At 48.3% G+C, this 18,326-nt stretch overlaps 1 protein-coding gene across 1 annotated transcript; it reads right to left on the bottom strand.

The window, feature by feature from the left end:
* Positions 1 to 2,890: 2,890 nt before the first annotated feature.
* Positions 2,891 to 18,237, bottom strand: LOC135806009 (uncharacterized). Its single transcript, XM_065320137.1, has 15 exons — positions 18,053 to 18,237; positions 17,876 to 17,941; positions 15,897 to 16,006; positions 15,638 to 15,728; positions 15,300 to 15,361; positions 14,438 to 14,542; positions 14,100 to 14,250; positions 13,715 to 13,850; positions 13,159 to 13,258; positions 12,604 to 12,757; positions 12,176 to 12,326; positions 6,046 to 6,140; positions 5,644 to 5,727; positions 3,589 to 3,687; positions 2,891 to 3,305 (listed from the first exon to the last, which is right to left on the bottom strand). Exons 1-15 carry the CDS (start codon positions 18,077 to 18,079, stop codon positions 3,276 to 3,278), a joined length of 1,461 nt encoding a protein of 486 aa, XP_065176209.1. The 5' UTR covers positions 18,080 to 18,237; the 3' UTR covers positions 2,891 to 3,275.
* Between the last annotated feature and the right edge of the window lie 89 nt (positions 18,238 to 18,326).

The raw sequence follows: 18,326 nt of genomic DNA, 5'->3' as shown, positions 1-18,326 counted from the left end.
CGACGAGCGTCACGTAAGTGATAGCATTGACGACAGCTCATTGCCTGTGTCGCGTGTGCTGCAGCTTCTCGACTCGTTCAGAGAGGAATTTCGGGGGGATATGAGAACTGCACTTGCAGATCTCCTAGCTCCTCTCGAAAACCGCATGACGAAGCTAGAGAGACAGATATTGCAACTGCAAAAACAGAGTGAGAAGCTGCAGACTGATGTCAACAAATGCAAGGCTGCAGGTGATAAAGCCAATTCTGATGTCGACAATGGCGGGAAATCCGCCATTGTTGTCGACCTTCGGCGCCAGGTTGACGGCCTCTCTGCCAAACTTAGTGACGTGGTAGATAATTTGCCAAATAAGGTTGACCTCGCTACATTGGTTCAGGAAACGACCTCTTCGCGCACACAGCAAGTTCATGTCATGCGTGACGTCATGGCAGAGGAGGTGGCGAAGCGGGACCGCAGCAACAACGCGGTTCTCCGTGGCCTAGTGGAGGCTGACGGGGAACAACTCCAGTCCATTGTACAGGGTCTCGTTCCAGGTCTCGATGCTGGTGATGTCCTCAGCGCAGAGCGCATTACCCCAAAGAAGCGGGGTGAGGCAACTGGGAACGCCCGTGCTGGCCCAAGACTGGTAAAAGTCAAGCTCACAGAGAAGGGAAAGCGAGTGTTAATGAATGGAAAACGTGCTGCTAAATATGGCGCACGTGATGTTTTTGTCAACCACGATCTGACACCACAAGAGCAGGCCGGACGTCGTGAGTTGATTCCAAAGTTTAAGGCCCTCCGAGAGAAGAATTTCCCCTGCACCCTACCTCGGGACGTGATCCTGAGTAAAGGCCGTCCTATGAGCACGGATGAAATTGCTCGCATTCTGCAATAGGATGCACGTGGGAACCCTTCTGTTGATGTCACATGTCCTAGTCCTATACAAGATTCCGAATTGAATATTGCTCATATCAACATTTCTAGTATACGAAACAAAGTGCATGATGTTCACAAAATATTACATGACCATAACATACACGTTCTATCCGTCAATGAGACATGGCTAGATGACTCCGTCACTGACGCAGCCATCCACATTCCACAGTACTCCGTCTTTCGCAATGACCGTAATCGGCATGGCGGTGGTGTTGCACTCTACATCCAAAGTCACTTGGACGCAAGATTAATTCAACTCCCATCGTCAATTACCACGGCATTAGTACGTCCTGAGGTGCTCTTCGCTGAAATCAATGTGCCACATGCAAAACGAGACCAACTGATCACTGTTGGTACCGCTTACAGACCACCAGGACAGCCTGTCGCATTTTGGGAGGCCTTCTCCTCCGCTGTAGACCACGTTATAGCGCGGAATGACAAGACCATCATTCTAGGAGATTTTAATGTTGATGTCCTAAAGAAGACATCACCACAATACGGACACCTACGTCAACACTGCCAAGAATTTTGTCTGCGGAATGTCGTGACTCAACCGACCAGGCTGCCCTCGGGTACCTGTCTCGATATAGCGCTATGCTCTGACGACCTCAAAACTTCCGCATGTCATGCCATTGCCCTGCACGGCATTACTGACCATCAGCTGGTCTTAGTAAAGACTGTCTTGCCTATGACTAAACCTACGCGAGTTGTGCGGCAGTTACGGAAGCCGCCATTGTGGAAACTGCCTGCAGACGAATGCACCGATTCCATGCTTGATGCACTCACTGATTCCGCCTTCCGCAGAGTACCCCCAGATGGCTCACCAGACGTTAACACAATGGCAACTAGCTTCTCTATTCTATGCAAAAGAGTTCTGAACGAAAAGTCGCCTGTGAAACAAATTACCTCATCATGCCACCAAGATCAAGCATGCGCTCAGCTGGTACCGGTAGATCAACGACTCCCTATCCTAGCACCAAGAGACTTGGCAAGAGTTCATAACCCCCAATTGGGGTTATCATGGTTATGAACTCTTGCTAGTACATAATAATTATGTACATGATTGTACAGTATTACAATTGTAGTAATAAATAAAAGTACTATAGTATAGGCCTAGGCCCTGCCCAGCTACTAGCTTGACCACGCGGCGCATCGTCCATGGACTACCAACGACATGATTATGTACCAGTGCTAGCATGCTACAGGCAAGCAGCATGGTCCCTAAACTTGGAATATAAAATGATTGTATCATTCTACCTAACATGCATGAAACCAGGGAGACCGTATAAAAGAAAAATACCAGAAATGTTCCAAACTCCGGTGATTTTCCGCCATTTCCGCCAAGGACTACTCTGATACAGTGATAGGATCTTGCGCAATTGTGCAGGTGCAGGTGCAGGTGCAGGTGCAGGTGCAGGTGCAGGTGCAGGTGCAGGTGCAGGTGCCATGACTCTTCTACGAGTACTCTAGCAATGTAAATAGCATGAGTCTTGGTAGCACTGAGGTAGTCTACCCTGATTCTCGTTGCTTTTGAGCAGCATTCCGCACTTTTGTTGAAAACGCCAATGTCAGAAACTGCACACACACCACACACACAGTGCTACGCCATTGGTCTGCCCCTCGTTGGTTTTCTCCCTGAGTGTATTCAACAACATACAGTGTTGAACTGACGCATGCACTGCTGCACACAACAAGCACCAGTACAAGCTTTCCAGTGGACGGAACTGTGCACAATTCAGCCCGCCTGACTATTCGCGTTTCTGGGAAGCGCCACGTGTTGGGGGCAACAGAACTTATCATGGCACTTGGGCATCCAGCAAAGAGGCCAACAGTTGACATAGTTGGTACCGGTATATCAAACTTGACCGCAAGGCGGCACTATACTTTTAAAATAATATCTATTCACATCTAGCGGATACCCAACAGTACCAGTGCGGGTATTGGTCAATATTCCATACTTCTCAATTTGAGTAGCTGGAAGCAGGAACCAATGATCAAGTGACACACAGCTATGATAGGTAGTAGTTTGGACTTTCAACTACAAGAGGTTGTTAAAAAAGTCTTCTTGAAGTAGAAAGAAAATACATATACAGAGGGAAGCACACAAGGTCAAACAAAGTTAATACACACTTCACGATTTTGGAGCATATGTACAAAGGAAAGATTGAAGTAAGTACACACACTTTACAGGGGTGGGATGGAGCTATGTTCAGATGTCAAGGACTCATATGTACAAAGAAAACACTATACAGCTGGGGTAGCCGAAGCTACATGCATGCACACACATACACACGGATGTACCGGTATCCACTTCTATCCCAGACTAGAAGATGAGCAGTAGAGCAAGTGGCGCTCACGGTTTACTTCTTGGAAGATTTGCGAATGCGATCCTGCAGACAAGTAAACAACAAAGCAACTGTCAGCCAATTCTGCAAACATCCTATTCCACATCTGTTTTTATTGCCAATAGCATAACAAGTAAAGAGCAAGTATGATTGGTGTAGAAAGTACTTTGACTTACATGTACACATACCCGATAAACAGTCGACTCCCGATGCTAGGCTGTTGCCAATCCAAGTTACATGCACATTATGTAATCATACGACAGTACATACATTACACTAGAAAACCAACCAGTTCCCACAAAACACAAAGAAAGAGAAAAATACGTACCCGTCGCTCTCGATCCCGCACAGCCTGGATCCGTCGGAAGCGGTTTGCTGCCGAGCTCTTTCCCTTTGTACGGTGCCTTGGCTTGAAGTGATCTCGCTCCTACAACAATTAACAGCAATCACCGGTAACCATGAGGTCAAAACAAAAATTAAAAGAGAGTGACTTAGGCCGTGATCGTTTGGTCGGATCCAGATCCAGATCCGTCGGATCCACTGGATCTGCAGTGATCGATTGGTCGAATCCGGATCCAGATCCTTTGGATTTGGATCCGAGCAACCCTGCCCCGGGAGCAGGGTTGACTGGATCCATTGGATCCAAATGTGACCTTAGTGCGTATATGGCGGGTAAAAATCATTTTTGTACTCATTGTCGTACGTCTAGTCGACATTTGTTGACTTTTCGTACGACGCGCGCAATCAGTATGACTTTCGCCCTTTTGGGTGACATGTCAGCGCCATTTTTTTTTACTTCGTCAAGATGGCAACAACCAAGGCCCAAAAAAGTGATCGGTTGATTCTGAAGGATCCGACGGATCTGAGATCTGGATCCGACCAAACGATCATAGCCTTTAGGGGTATGTTAACACGCATGCACTCGCTATTGCAGATCAGTGGAGAGCACACATCATAAGGATTCATGGAGTGCTGGGCAACCGAATCTGGCATGTGATAACCATGTAGGATAGTCCACGCACGAGGTGCAGCCCATGAAATGGGCACCCATGAACTGGGCGGAGTGTGGACGGCCTGTATGATAGTGTGTATGTATGTCCACGCACAAAGTGCAGCCCATGAGATGGGCGCCCATGAAATGGACGGAGTGTGGACGGCCCACGCACGAAGTGTAATGCCCGTTAGGAGGCAGGAGTGTGGGAGTATACTATGAGTATGATGGCCGAAGGCCGTGATAATTGCCAGATGAGAGGAGATAGCTGGCCCAGCACTCGTATTTATTTTCGTCTTGTATGAATTATGATACCTGTGTTGAATCAAGGGTATCGATATTATTCATAGATGGGAAGAGGTGGGTGGGTGAGAAAGGAACAAACCGGTGTTCTTCTCACGACCCAAGCAAAGCAAATATGAAGTAGCAATGTGGCCAGCGCGAAGTATGGTGTATGCGTTACGAGTTCAAGCTCCGATGTGTGCTGCAGCCGCATATGGCTGGTTGGCTGGTGAGTTCAGGTGAGTTCCGGCGTACGCATGTTACATGCCACCGCAGCGTGCATGTACGTGTTGCTTGACATGCATCAATGAATAGCGTGGGATCTGCGGGCTCTTTGGAAGCCGCTGGAGCGCGTGTGAAGTGTTGGCTTGTGCAATGTGTTAACCTACATTACCGCAAGCTCTGATGTGCTATTTGTGTGGTATCAATAATCTAGACAGGGCATGTCAGAACAGCAAATGCTGTTGAGGCTGTTCCTACTCTGTGTTGCCTGGAGCAGCTGGAGCAGTCTTCAAATTTCACCAAGAAACCCCGGATGGAACTTGTTTTAGTTTGGAAATGATTTCCATGAACTCCAGACACTGTAGACATATAAGTTACATACGCACAGTTGTGCATGTTTTCCATGAGAAAAAGCATGCAGTGTGTTCCTGGCATGTTTTTTTTAGCAAAGGTGATTCTAGTTCTCGCGTGCCGTTCGTACCCTAAGCAATTGCTCTTCTTGCACCAGCTACTCAATCCCTGTTCTAGATGGTGTCAAAGACATGTGAACTGGATTTAAAAAAGCGAATCTCCTAGTGCGTGTGGTGGGGAGTTTGGACTAGATAAAAGAATCCCCAGGCACAGACATATGCTACTTCAAGTAAAACATTTGCTGTATACTACATTGTAGTATGGGAGAGCAACTAAAGGCTTTTCTGATTATTTTTATTTTTATTATGCAGTGAACTATTGCCCAGAGAACAAGAGTGTCTCAAGACGTACATGCACTAAGGTATAATAGTAGTGTCGTGTTGTTGGGCCTCCCATTCAACTCACGCACTTCCATCACTGCGTACTGGTCCCGCAAAAGAACGTCTCTAATATGATATGGGGTCAACTATTACTTACATGCAGCTCATCTAGGTCCTCTGTGTCAGCCTTGGCTATCTGATGAACTGCTGTTGTATCCAGAGTGATCAGATCAGGAGGCAGCTGCGCATGGCATAGACAATGCACATATGGAGAACAAGGGTCAGGTTCAACATAACCACATTCGACAAAAAACAATGACGAAGAGATCGTAGCACTGTGGAGATCATGGGGAAGTAGATCAGCTGTCTCAAGTAGGAACCTGGGACCAAATCAGGCATTGCATGAATTTCCCATTAAGATCCCACACTAAAAATTCAAACCATCATAACGGTCCATGTAATACACAGCTACGATTTACAATCTAGAACCTCCTCAGCCAAATGCATTCACACAGTTATTTCTGTGAGAGACAAGGGGGGAGAATGATTCAACACGTACCTTTTCCAGCAGTTGTTTGACTTCTTTCTCCTGCTTTTGCCGTTTGGTCTGGAAGGGGTTGTGCTCGAGAGCGTCAAAGTTTGCCTCACCGGCACCTGCACAGAATATACACAACACAGCATATCTCACAATGGAAATTCCTTAGCTAACGACAATACTACTACTTGTACTGGTATAATACATCAGCACCTCCTGGAGGTTAACAGCAATTAACCCACAGTTGGCTGAGAGGCTTGGGTTGGTGGATGTTGCAGTTAGACTGGTGCAGTTAGACTGGTGCAGCATGCTGGCTGTTAGAGTACAATCATTCATGCGTGATATGGATAGGCGGATGTGTTAGAGCTATGATCCATGTGTGCTTCTATTCATGCATTCCCATCAAGAAGGCCATGTGTCAGGTCTATTCAGTACTCTGGTGTCTAGACGTCTGCATTCTATTGTTGTATCACATTACATGGTCGAGTGTTGCCATAGGGTCTTTCTATACCATGTATGTGCGTGCACTGTTATTAGCTATTGCTATCTTTTGTTAGGCCAGAGTTGGTTTTAGCCTAGTTGTGGAGATGTTCAGGTTTTAGTTCTTGGAGAGTTGTGACTGTTTTCAGATCATGAGTCAGTGTAAACATTGTGTCCTGGAGATCTTTGTGTGTGGATAATCCCGGTTCCGGGGAGAAACGGAATATCTGGTCCTTCGAGCCGGATCTGGAAATAGTCATCATGGAAGGTGAAGATAGGAGTACGCGCAGAAGTGCGCGGTCAACGAGAGGTGTAGCACCTCCCCGTTTGGGTTTTGAAGAAGAGCGCTCGATGCGGAGTAGTAGGAGATCGGGAGGAGGACAGTCCCGATCTTCATACGAGACTCAGCGTCGAGTTCTGGAAGCAGAAAAGAGGCTCCTGGAGAAGGAGCTTGAGCTCGTGAGGTTAGCTCAAGACGAAGCGTCGTCAAATGGCCAAGGGGCCAAAGGATCGTCCTCTCCCAAGATGGCCTCCGAAGTCTTCGCAGAGGAGCTCATAGAAGGCCATGAAGCTGATGCAGCCGTTGACGCTGGCCAAGGAGATGAGGCTAGTATGGGTGAAGTAGAAGTTGCGCACCTGCCAGAACATGCAGTGGCTGTTTCTCACGATCCAGAGCCGCACGCAGTGCCGAGTCCCAGTGTAGCCGGAACTGTCAGTGCCCACACAAGCAGGAGTTTGCCTGTGGCGGTGAGGACTGAGTCTGAGGTCGCACGTGCGTCGACGAATACGGAGCAGGCCAATCTGTCAGGGTTGCGAGTGCAACAAGAGTTTGTGCTGAAAGAGAAGCGCTATCAGCGGGAACTGAGCGAAGCTCAATCAATAGCGGACGCCGAGCAGCGACGTGTAGCGAAATTGAACAAGGATCTTGCGAGCGCTCGTGCAGACCTGTCATCGCTGCAGGCGGAAAATAGGCGAGTCACGCAGGAAAAAGAGGTGTGCGAAGCTGAGCGGGATGTATTGGAAAGGGAACTGCGCGAGCTGCAGCCGCATCTCGAGCGCCTGGAAAGAGAACACCAGGAGGGGCGCATGTGTTTGGAAGATCTCCGCGATCAGAATGACCGCTTGCTGACGCGAGCCGAGCAGGTTTCAGCAGAGCAACACGCGCAGCGAGCTGAACTGCTCGACAAGCTCGAACGCCTTCGCGCGGAGAACGCCAGCCTGCAACAGCGGGCGGATCGAGGCGGAGGCCGAGGGTCGGATGAGCAGCGAACACAGCGAGCGGAGTTGCTAGTTCAGCTGGACCAGCTTCGCGGAGAAAATGATCGCCTGCGGAGGCGTGCGGACCACGACCAGTACACCGCACAGTGTTCTAGTGCGCAGCAACAGGAGCTACGCAGTCGGATTCAGAGCGATCAAGAGCCGGAGGAGATAGTGAAGACGCACCAAGCAGCTGGTTCCACGGTCAAAGGCCTTCAGCAGGATGGACGTGGGCAAGCAGATGAGGGTCTGCAAAGCCAGCTATCAAGGCTCACCGCGCGACAAGCCAAGATCAACACCGACTTGCCAGCGTTCTCGGGTGCAGCAGAAGAGTGGCCAGCATTCCACCACATGTTTCAGTCTACGACCAAGCAATGTGGCTTCACGGAGGCTGAAAACATTCAGAGATTGCGGGTCTGCCTAAAAGGTCCTGCAAAAGAGGCAGTAAGAATGCTCCTCATCGTGCCAGAGAACCTGCCGAAAGTTCTCTCAACGCTGGAAAGGAGGTTCGGGCGGCCAGAACTAGTAGTCACGGAGCTCGTATCGAAGGCGAAATCAGCTAAGCCGGTACGCAGTGACGATGTAGAGACCTTGGTGTCGTACAGCACCTCGGTTAAGAATGTAGTGTTATGTATGAAGCTGCTTGGTAGCTGTGGACATATGTCCAACCCTACCCTCCGACAGGAGCTAGTGAATAAGCTGCCAGTTGCACTGAAGATGCAGTGGGGCGAATACTTGGCGGAGAAAAGGATCCAGATGGATTCCCTCGACCTGGAGGTCTTCGCAGACTGGCTAGAAAATCGAGCAGAGGCTGCGCTGAATGTGGCCGGGCCGTTTGCCAAAGCGGCCCCTCGAGCAAGTAATGCAACAGCTATGCACACCACAGGTGGTCCAGCCAGCACAACTAAGCCAGTGTTGCAGTGCGCCAAGTGTGGTAAAGCGCACTCCCTCACCAGCTGTGATGTCTTCCGCCAACTGTCAGTGAAGCAGCGGTGGGACTTCGTGCTTGGAACATCGCTATGTGTGTGCTGCTTCAAGACAGGCCACTGGAAGTCCGAATGCAGAGGCAGTGGTTGCAACAAGTGCCGAGGCAGACACCACCCTGACCTCCACCAAGAGCGCGCACCTCCGGCCAACCAAGGCTCAACGAGCAGGAGCACAAAGCCACGAGAGAATGTGGTTCCGCAACACAGCACGAATACGTCGGTGGCAACCACGCAGAAGACCGCTTTTATGGTAGTCCCTGTCGTGTTATGCCATCAGGACAAGACGGTGCGGGCCACAGCCATGATGGACAGCGGTTCTTCAACAACATACCTGAAAGACAGTGTGGCAAACGACCTCGGGCTGCAGGGAACACCAACGGCATTTACGGCGTCGGTTCTGGGGGGAAAGACAGTCTCAGGAAAGCACCGTCGCGTAAAAGTGACAATGGCGTCGGAAGACGGCTCATATGAAACCCAGCTGGAAGCATGGACGCAGCCAATAGTTACAGCACCGATGGAGATGATCGAGTGGAACTCGAGGAGACACATGCACAAGCACCTCCAAGAGGTTACCTTCCCGCAGGTGACTGGGGACCAAGTCGACCTGCTGATAGGACTCAACGTGCCAGAAGCGCACAGAGTACTGGAAGAGCTGGCAGGACAGCCGGGCGAGCCAGTTGCTCGAAAACTTCCCCTCGGATGGGTATGTTTCGGTCCCGTCAAGTCGCAAGCGGCAGAGTTCACAGAGACGTCCCTGCATGCGAATGTCAGCGACAGGAGCAACGCAGTTCTCGACGACCTCGTCGCAAAGTTCTGGGAGGTAGAGAGCGTTGGTTTGGTTCCTAAGGCTACGAAAACGGTCGCGGAGGAGGAAGCACAACGTATGGTTGAAGGAAGCATGAAATTGATGGATGGCAGAGTGTCGACGGCCATACCGTGGGTCAGCACCGATAAGAAGCCAGATCTCCCACCGAATCGTGAAATGGCTGAACAGCGACTGAGAAACCTGGAGAGGACTCTGAGGAAACGACCGGAAGTCTACCAGCAGTATTCCGACGTCATCAAGTCCCATATAGCCAAGGGCTACATCCATCCGTGCCAGGAGACAGACCAACAGTGGTTGCTTCCTCATCTGGCGGTGGTACGAGCAGATAAAACTACGACGAAAGTACGAGTGGTATTCGATGCCGCTGCCCGATGCCAGGGCAAGTCACTCAACGACGAGATGCACTCTGGACCGAAGTTGCAGAGAGATCTGGTACACGTGCTGATGAAGTTTTGCCTAGAGCCTATAGCGCTAGTCGGCGATATTGCAGAGATGTTTCTGCAGGTGGAAATCGCTCCAGAAGATCGCAAGTATTTGCGCTTCCTGTGGCGCGACACACCGGATGAGCCAGCCGCCATGTATGAGTTCTCTCGGTTGGTATTTGGGCTGAAGGCATCGCCATACCTGGCATGTCGGGCTCTGAAGGCAACGTCAGCAGAGCACGGCGCATCCTTCAGCAAGTTGGCTCGGGAAGCAGTTGATGAAGCGTTTTACGTTGATGACCTGCTCGACTCACTACCGACTGTGGAGTCCGCCATCAACACTCGACAGGAAGTCCAGAGTCTGCTCGGAAAGGCGTCTTTCCACGTCCGCAAATGGAGGAGCAACAGTCAAGCCGTGCTAGAGTCTATACCGGACGAGGACTTGGCCAAAGAGGCACTGCTATGCATCAGCAACGACAGTCAGCAAATACCAGCGGTGGTGAAGACTCTCGGTGTGGTGTGGGACGCCAAGACAGACACCTTCAGCTATACGCACCGTGCTCCTGAAGAACAACAGTGGACCAAGCGTCAAGTGCTGTCGAAGATGGCGAGCATCTTCGACCCTAGAGGCCACATTGTGCCCTTTACCATGCGGGCGCGGCTGATGTTTCAGGAGCTTTGTGCAGCTGGGATCGGGTGGGACGACCAGATTCCGGCCGAGCTGAACGAGAAGTGGTACAGGTGGTTTGCCGAGCTGGAGCACCTCAGCAAGATCAAGATACAGAGATGTCTCAAGGAAACGGATCGCCCAGCCCATGAGGCATCACTGTCGGTACATGTGTTCACCGACGCTTCGGCCCATGCAACAGCGGCAGTGGGTTATGTCCGAGCGGAGTACCCCGATGGACATGTGCGCATCAGCATTGCGCTTGCTAGAGCCAGAGCCACACCACTGAAGAAAGTCACGATTCCGAAGCTGGAGCTCCGCGGTGCAGTGCTGGGTGTGCAAGTAAGTGCCGCCATCAGTGAGGCCCTCCACATCCCCATGTCCGAACACAACTTCTGGACTGATTCGATGAACGTCGTACACTGGGTGAGGAGTCCGGCTAAGAACTTTACTTCAGACGTCGCTAATCGAATAGCGGCAATACAGGAGTCGACAAAGCCGACGCAGTGGAGGCACGTGCCTGGAAAGATCAACCCAGCAGACTTGCCAACTCGGGGGGTGAAGGCCGAGGATCTACCCGGTAACGAGTGCTGGTGGCAAGGGCCTGCATTTCTCCGCAACACCAAGGAGTCCTGGCCGCAGACTGAGTTGACCAACAAACCGCAGCTTCCGGGCCAGGTGAAGCGACGTGCCATTCAGCGATTAGTGCCGTTGACTGCAGACGGCGAATGAGAAAGAGACATATTCATTATTGACTCGGTCAGAATACTCTAGTACTGTGGTGTGATTGGTCACTTTCATATGTTTAGTCTTTGCATATTTAGCTACACGTATGTTTGTAGAGCACATCGTTCATCTTTTGTTTTTTTTGGCTCTGAGGGGGTTGCCTTTTTGGTTTCTTGTTTTGTTTCACCCTCGGAACTCCTCGTGTGAGAGGGGGAGAATGTTGCAGTTAGACTGGTGCAGTTAGACTGGTGCAGCATGCTGGCTGTTAGAGTACAATCATTCATGCGTGATATGGATAGGCGGATGTGTTAGAGCTATGATCCATGTGTGCTTCTATTCATGCATTCCCATCAAGAAGGCCATGTGTCAGGTCTATTCAGTACTCTGGTGTCTAGACGTCTGCATTCTATTGTTGTATCACATTACATGGTCGAGTGTTGCCATAGGGTCTTTCTATACCATGTATGTGCGTGCACTGTTATTAGCTATTGCTATCTTTTGTTAGGCCAGAGTTGGTTTTAGCCTAGTTGTGGAGATGTTCAGGTTTTAGTTCTTGGAGAGTTGTGACTGTTTTCAGATCATGAGTCAGTGTAAACATTGTGTCCTGGAGATCTTTGTGTGTGGATAATCCCGGTTCCGGGGAGAAACGGAATAGTGGATCAATCGCCCATATACAGTACATGAAGTGTTTCCTTAGGGATAATATACACCAGTGTACATGCATTCTAGCAATTCACACTTCTAAAGCAGTTGCACAAGAAAAAGAGCGATGAAGGGCTAGGAAACGCACCTGGAACTAAGAGACTGGAAAAACCGCCACTATGGCCGATGCCGATAACATCTTCATATGGACAGAACTGCGCTTCGTTGATGTGCAGTCCGGTGAAGTGATGCTGTAGGTATGTTGATGATGCCTTACTGCTCAGTCCATCTCTCCAAATCTGCCGGCCAAACAAAAAAAAACATACCGTTCTCGGACTAGCATGGCAACGCAGTGGGAAGAAGTGAAAACACTACCCCCATTCAGCATTGTAGCCAGAAGCTGACAGGAGAATAAACAACACGCTGATATGCAGACATAGAAAACGCAATTATGGTCCACAAGGTGCATACCCAATTGTACTCAACAACCTTACTTGTAATAACAAGAATTGCCACCTAGTGAATGAGACACACCAGCAGAACAATATTATCATGAAGAAAAGACCGGAGGCTTACCCGGACATCCGTGTTGCATCCGGCAGCCAGAAGACCTCGCTGACTAATTGAGATAGATCTAGCTGGCTGGGGAGTTCTGTAAAAGTGCAGCTGCTTGTATGTGCGAAGGTCCCAGACCTTTAATAGGCAGTCAACACCACTCGTCACCATATACCTGTTGAATATACACAGAGTAGTTTAAAAAGAGACAAAACAGTACTCTCTGTTTACCGGTACATGTAAATACAATCATGATCATTCAAGACAACCAAGGCACAGATACGTGCACCTCAGCTTCTTCTACAGCATTAAAGTCGAAACTATACAACACAATGCCAAATCCAAAACAAGCATCCAAACGAACACAAATCTTGGTGGTGAAGTGAAAACATAATGTAGCGCACAACCCACGGAAGCCGCTGGATATTTAGACGAGGCCTTTCGCACTGTTACTTTTCAAAGTTGGTGCACTGGTGATATGAGCAGCAGCAAACAAGTCCTCATATCTAGCTTTTAGGTGGTAAAAACATAGTGTGAGGAGACACAGCACAACAGAATGTAGCATGAGTTCCTTACGTTCCAGATCGATCAATTGCTACATCACCGACTGCCCCGCGATGGCATAGCATCTGGACCTGGGGCTTGCCAGAGTTTGGTGTCCATAGTGACACAACACCTGATCAGCGAGCAATAAAGTGTTGTAACAAAACAGGGGTACATCATCTACCTCTCGTGAAGAAATACTGGAGTGCAACAATCAAGCTAACTGCAGTGTACTTAAAGTTAAAGCACTGTCACATCTGTACAACAAGCCTAAGAAACCAGTCAGAAATCACAGACCAAGACTCCTCACATCAGGACAGGACAGAAAATTCGGCCACATGACACCTAGTATGCACACATCAAACGGTGGGGTAGTGGATGATTATCAGAATATGGCATGATGAAAAATGATGGCCCGATTAGAAGGTGCTTCAGAAACTAACAGCCTACACAGGACAGGTTACTCCTGCACGAGCATTGGTGGGAATGATGTGATTTGAGGGCATGGAATGCTAGCAAATCCTCCCCTGGTAGCCGTTCAACAGGAAATATGCAGTGATATCAACCAGACTTGCATATAGTGGCTTACCGTTCTGATGACCCAAATGAATAACAGCACTGTGTGGATTCTGCGTCATACAGCTGAGTCGACCTAGCCGTACATTATGGTCAGCAACCAGCTTTCCAATAGAAGTGTCCATGTAGCGAAGGTGACCATCTGTGCTCTGAGGAGAGAAGAATTACAAACACGAATTCACAACGAGTGACTACGAGACAGTAAAATCAAAGCACTTGAAGTACAAGATAAACTTGTCATCAAAATAAGACCATGCACTAGTGACACACAGATGTCCATACAAAATGAATATAGAAATACAAACACAGAGATGTATATCTATTTCTCTTGTCCGACAGCGGCTAGTCAAAATACCACAGACCCTCAGCAATGCACCGATGCAGATGTCTGCACTCACCCCAGTGGCCAACAGGAAGTGGTACGGCAAGAATTCCATGCTGGTCACATGCTTGTGCTGCTGAAGGCGATGCATTTCCGTACCCTCATTGTCGTAAATGTACACATTTTCCTTCTGAGCAACTGCAAACATGTTGTGCACGTGCAGAAACCTGGAAGCAGGAACAACAGGAGGAACGAGGAGTGTCATTCTCTCAGACGGCAAGCAGAGAACATGAACATCCTGGAAAGAAGAGGTCTGGTAAGGCCAGACAGCAAATTATCGAGAACAAACTGCACGCTCTGCACAAGAAAGGCAAAGCAGGAATAAGTCTCATTGGCTGCCATAGCAAGTCTTACCTGAGGCACCGCAGAGTCTCGTTGAGATGAAACTCACACTCAAGCTTATGTGACTGCCAATCCATGAGAGCAACATGTCCTTTGCGACCACCAAGTAGAAGATGCCTGACAGCAAACACAGACACAAGGCCAAAGGCAGCTTAGCAAGACAACATAGAAACCAGGGCAACACACAGCATGACACACACACACACACACACACACAAACGGCAACGCCTGTTGGGAGTTCCCTAGTAAAATAATAAATTCTATTACACACACACACCTCGCACACACACACACACACACACACACACACACACACACACACACACACACACACACACACACACACACACACACACACACAGTATTGACTTGGGATGTGCACGCATGTTACCTTTTGTACGATACACGTCGTGTGAGTTGACACATCGTAAAATAAAATTATAAAAACCTGTGTAACTTTCATGTAGTCGACGCACGTGTGACAAAGTACTCTTGCACGGTTGTATCAACCTTGTGTGAAGTACATTCAACCTGCAATCCATTTGACCTAGTTTTAGAGTTTTGCCTCCCACTCTCCTCACTTCTTGTCTTGGACACACAACCAATATTATCAGCATGGCGTCTTTCTCCATTTGGGCCAGACCAAACATGACAACTGCATGAGCCAAATGTATGTGTTGGACTCAATACTGCTTCGATATGCTTAGAAACAGACAGCGAGCTGATAAAAAGAAAAAAAAGAAAACCTCGAGGCAAGGAACTATGTGGGATAAGATAGAGAATTAAAGATATAACGCGGTATCAGGTAAGAGCCCTGGAAGGAACATTATGCACATATGATATTGGAATCCAATAGTTCATTGCATATGATTACCTGCCATCTCTGCTGTAATCCAACTGATACGGTCCAAAGTCTTCTAAACTGAGATTGAAGTGCTAAGCAATAGGAAATATGGAAGTAGAACACAGAAAGCACAGAGCTTTTTTCAGCAACAACATGAAGGGAGCAGCCACCATCTTCTAGAATTACCGCCGAAGTCGCAGCATCTCAGTTTGACATGAAGCCCTTCTTCTATTGCAAAAGTAGCCCAACATGTAACGCGATTTGACATGCAAAGTTGCAAACCCAATGACCTAATAAGCTTCCACAAGCATACGCCGATTAGCAGCCAACCATGTTGATTCTACTGACTCAATGAGCTAACAACCAACCTTCCGTGCACTTGCAACATCAACAGCAGTTGTGATGTCCTTCTGCTGGAATTTGTATGTTTTCTCTAATCCTCCCTCTGCTTCCACAAACCTAAAGAGAACAACATCAGCACGCAAGACAAGTGGAGATAATTGTCACGAGCAATCACACACTTCCTCTCCTTAAACATTTCAGATGTGAGGAGACACAAAAGGACTTTTGCAAAAATCATCAACTGCTGGAAGCCGGCAAAATGAATTCAAAATAACAAGAGCATACCCAGCTTCCTCTGGCATGAGCAACTCCCGCCACGCATCACGTTTGGCCACTTCCTGGTTGAGCTTCTCATCTGCCTGTATCCGCGCACGGAGCTTCTTGTCATACAAACCCTAAGACAGGATAGCAAAAATAAATGGAGAGGCCTGAATATTGACATCGGTGCGTCACAATCACCATATTGGTATCGAGTACATGTACTGATTTGAAAAGCAAGAGGTTTCACTGAGCCCAGCACTATAGCAAAGTGTGTACACTAGTAGCTGACACAAATGTATGTAGTCTATGTGGAGAGTGCGTTAATTACAGTAAAATTCCCCTAATCCGGACTCCTCAGATCCGGGCACTCCTGTCTACCGGGCAACTTTCTGACCCCTCTTGAGTCACAAAAAAAGAATTTTCAATGGGAAACGGCACGAAAAACATTCATAGGCATGACAAGTTTGCACTTGCATGCAATCAGTACCGGTATGTATGATTTGAGCTGCAGGCAATTCCTAGTTAGGGACAATGCCCGGTCCCAAAGGGACCGGATGAGAGAAGTTCTACTGTAGTCCCTGGGCTTACAATAATTATAACAATAACCTCTCCCGGATCCGTCACCTAATCATTACAGAGGGTGCTTCAAAAGCTTTATACATGTTTAACAAGCCCTTCCTTAGACCCCCCCCCCCCCTCCACACACACACACACACACACACACACACACACACACACACACACACACACACACACACACACACACACACCATGTACCACACACACCATGTACCACACACACACACACACACACACACACACACACACACACACACACACACACACACACACACACACACACACACACACACACACACACACACACACACACACACACACACACACACACACACACACACACCATTTGACGCCCATCGCTGAAGGCGATGATAGCGATGCTACAGCAGAAGCCATAGCAGCTTGTGCTGGGATTGCACCATTCAACAGCTTGCAAGGCTGAAGAATTGACCGCCACTATTCAGCCTGGTCTACACCACACAGCTACGAAGTGGCTTTTTCTGGCCAGTGAATCCCTACTTTTTGGTCTTTTTCACACACACACACACACACACACACACACACACACACACCTCAGACCTGCCCATCGCGGAGGCGATGATAGCGAACAGCTATGTTCACACACACACACACACACACACACACACACACACACACACACACACACACACACACACACACACACGTGACACACACACACACACTCATTGTACGCCCATTGCATATTTTTCTCATGTAGATAATGAAGGAAACAAGCCCTGCCATCCATGGTTTTCGATTTCGCAACTTGAACTTGCTGACATTGCACCGTTCCCAGTTGCTGGTCCTGGCTTCTGCTCCCCTGATCTTGCTTTTGCCTTTTGGGAAAAGAAGCAACAACTAGAAAGGGCTGTAGGAATGTGAGCAGGCCCTGTTTGATCCAAAATCATCGTTCGTCAAATCGTGAAATCAAGCGTCATCAAGTGTTTTGTTTATACTCATCATCATGTCTTAGAACACCACACTAAACATCACAACATGGCCCAGCCATGCTAAATCGCCTATCTACTGTAGCAAAAAGAGACTGGTAAGCCGAACTGGCAGAGAGAGAGAGAGAGAGAGAGAGAGAGAGAGAGAGAGAGAGAGAGAGAGAGAGAGAGAGAGAGAGAGAGAGAGAGAGAGAGAGAGAGAGAGAGAGAGAGAGAGAGAGAGAGAGAGAGAGAGAGAGAGAGAGAGAGAGAGAGAGAGAGAGAGAGAGGAGAGAGAGAGACAGACAGACAGAGAGATAGAGAGAGGAGAGAGGGGGTACATTAGGTGGATTGCCCGTAGCATAGGCGCCTTTACAATATGCTACATGCACTCGTACGTTTAGACCCATACTGTATCCACAATAACAATCTCTTTTATAGGTCAGTCCTATCTATAAAAAATAAAATTAATGATACCTTCGATTCAGGTTTGCTGCCTCTGAGATACTTCTCAACAGCTGGCTTCCGCTTCTTTTCCTTGGTCTGCAACACACATTTATTTCCGAAGTAAAACAACGAACTCAGTGTCAGACCAGCCTTGAAATGTACAAAATCTTCCCTTCGCCAGAGTATCTAATCACAAATAGAGCACACCTTAGGCTTGGGTTTTACTGACTCCATTTCCCTCTGTGTGCTGTGCTTTTCTACACCGTCTTCAAAGCAATCAGACCAGAGCAAAAATCTACAACTACTTTGTAGTTATCGAAACGGGCCTATTAGTATTACTATGAAGCCTGAAAATGTGAAATGACTCAATTCGATCGATCAATGACAAAAAGTCAAAATACATTGTACAGTAGTTTTGCACAGATACATCATTAATTTTTTTCAGTCAATTCTTCTGCCATTATCGCCTTGACTACGCGTG

This window comes from Sycon ciliatum, chromosome 1, assembly GCF_964019385.1.
Source record: "Sycon ciliatum chromosome 1, ocSycCili1.1, whole genome shotgun sequence".
Taxonomy (NCBI): Eukaryota; Metazoa; Porifera; class Calcarea; order Leucosolenida; family Sycettidae; genus Sycon; species Sycon ciliatum.
Note: the sequence above shows the minus strand (reverse complement) of the source record. Positions and strands in the feature narration are given on the sequence as shown.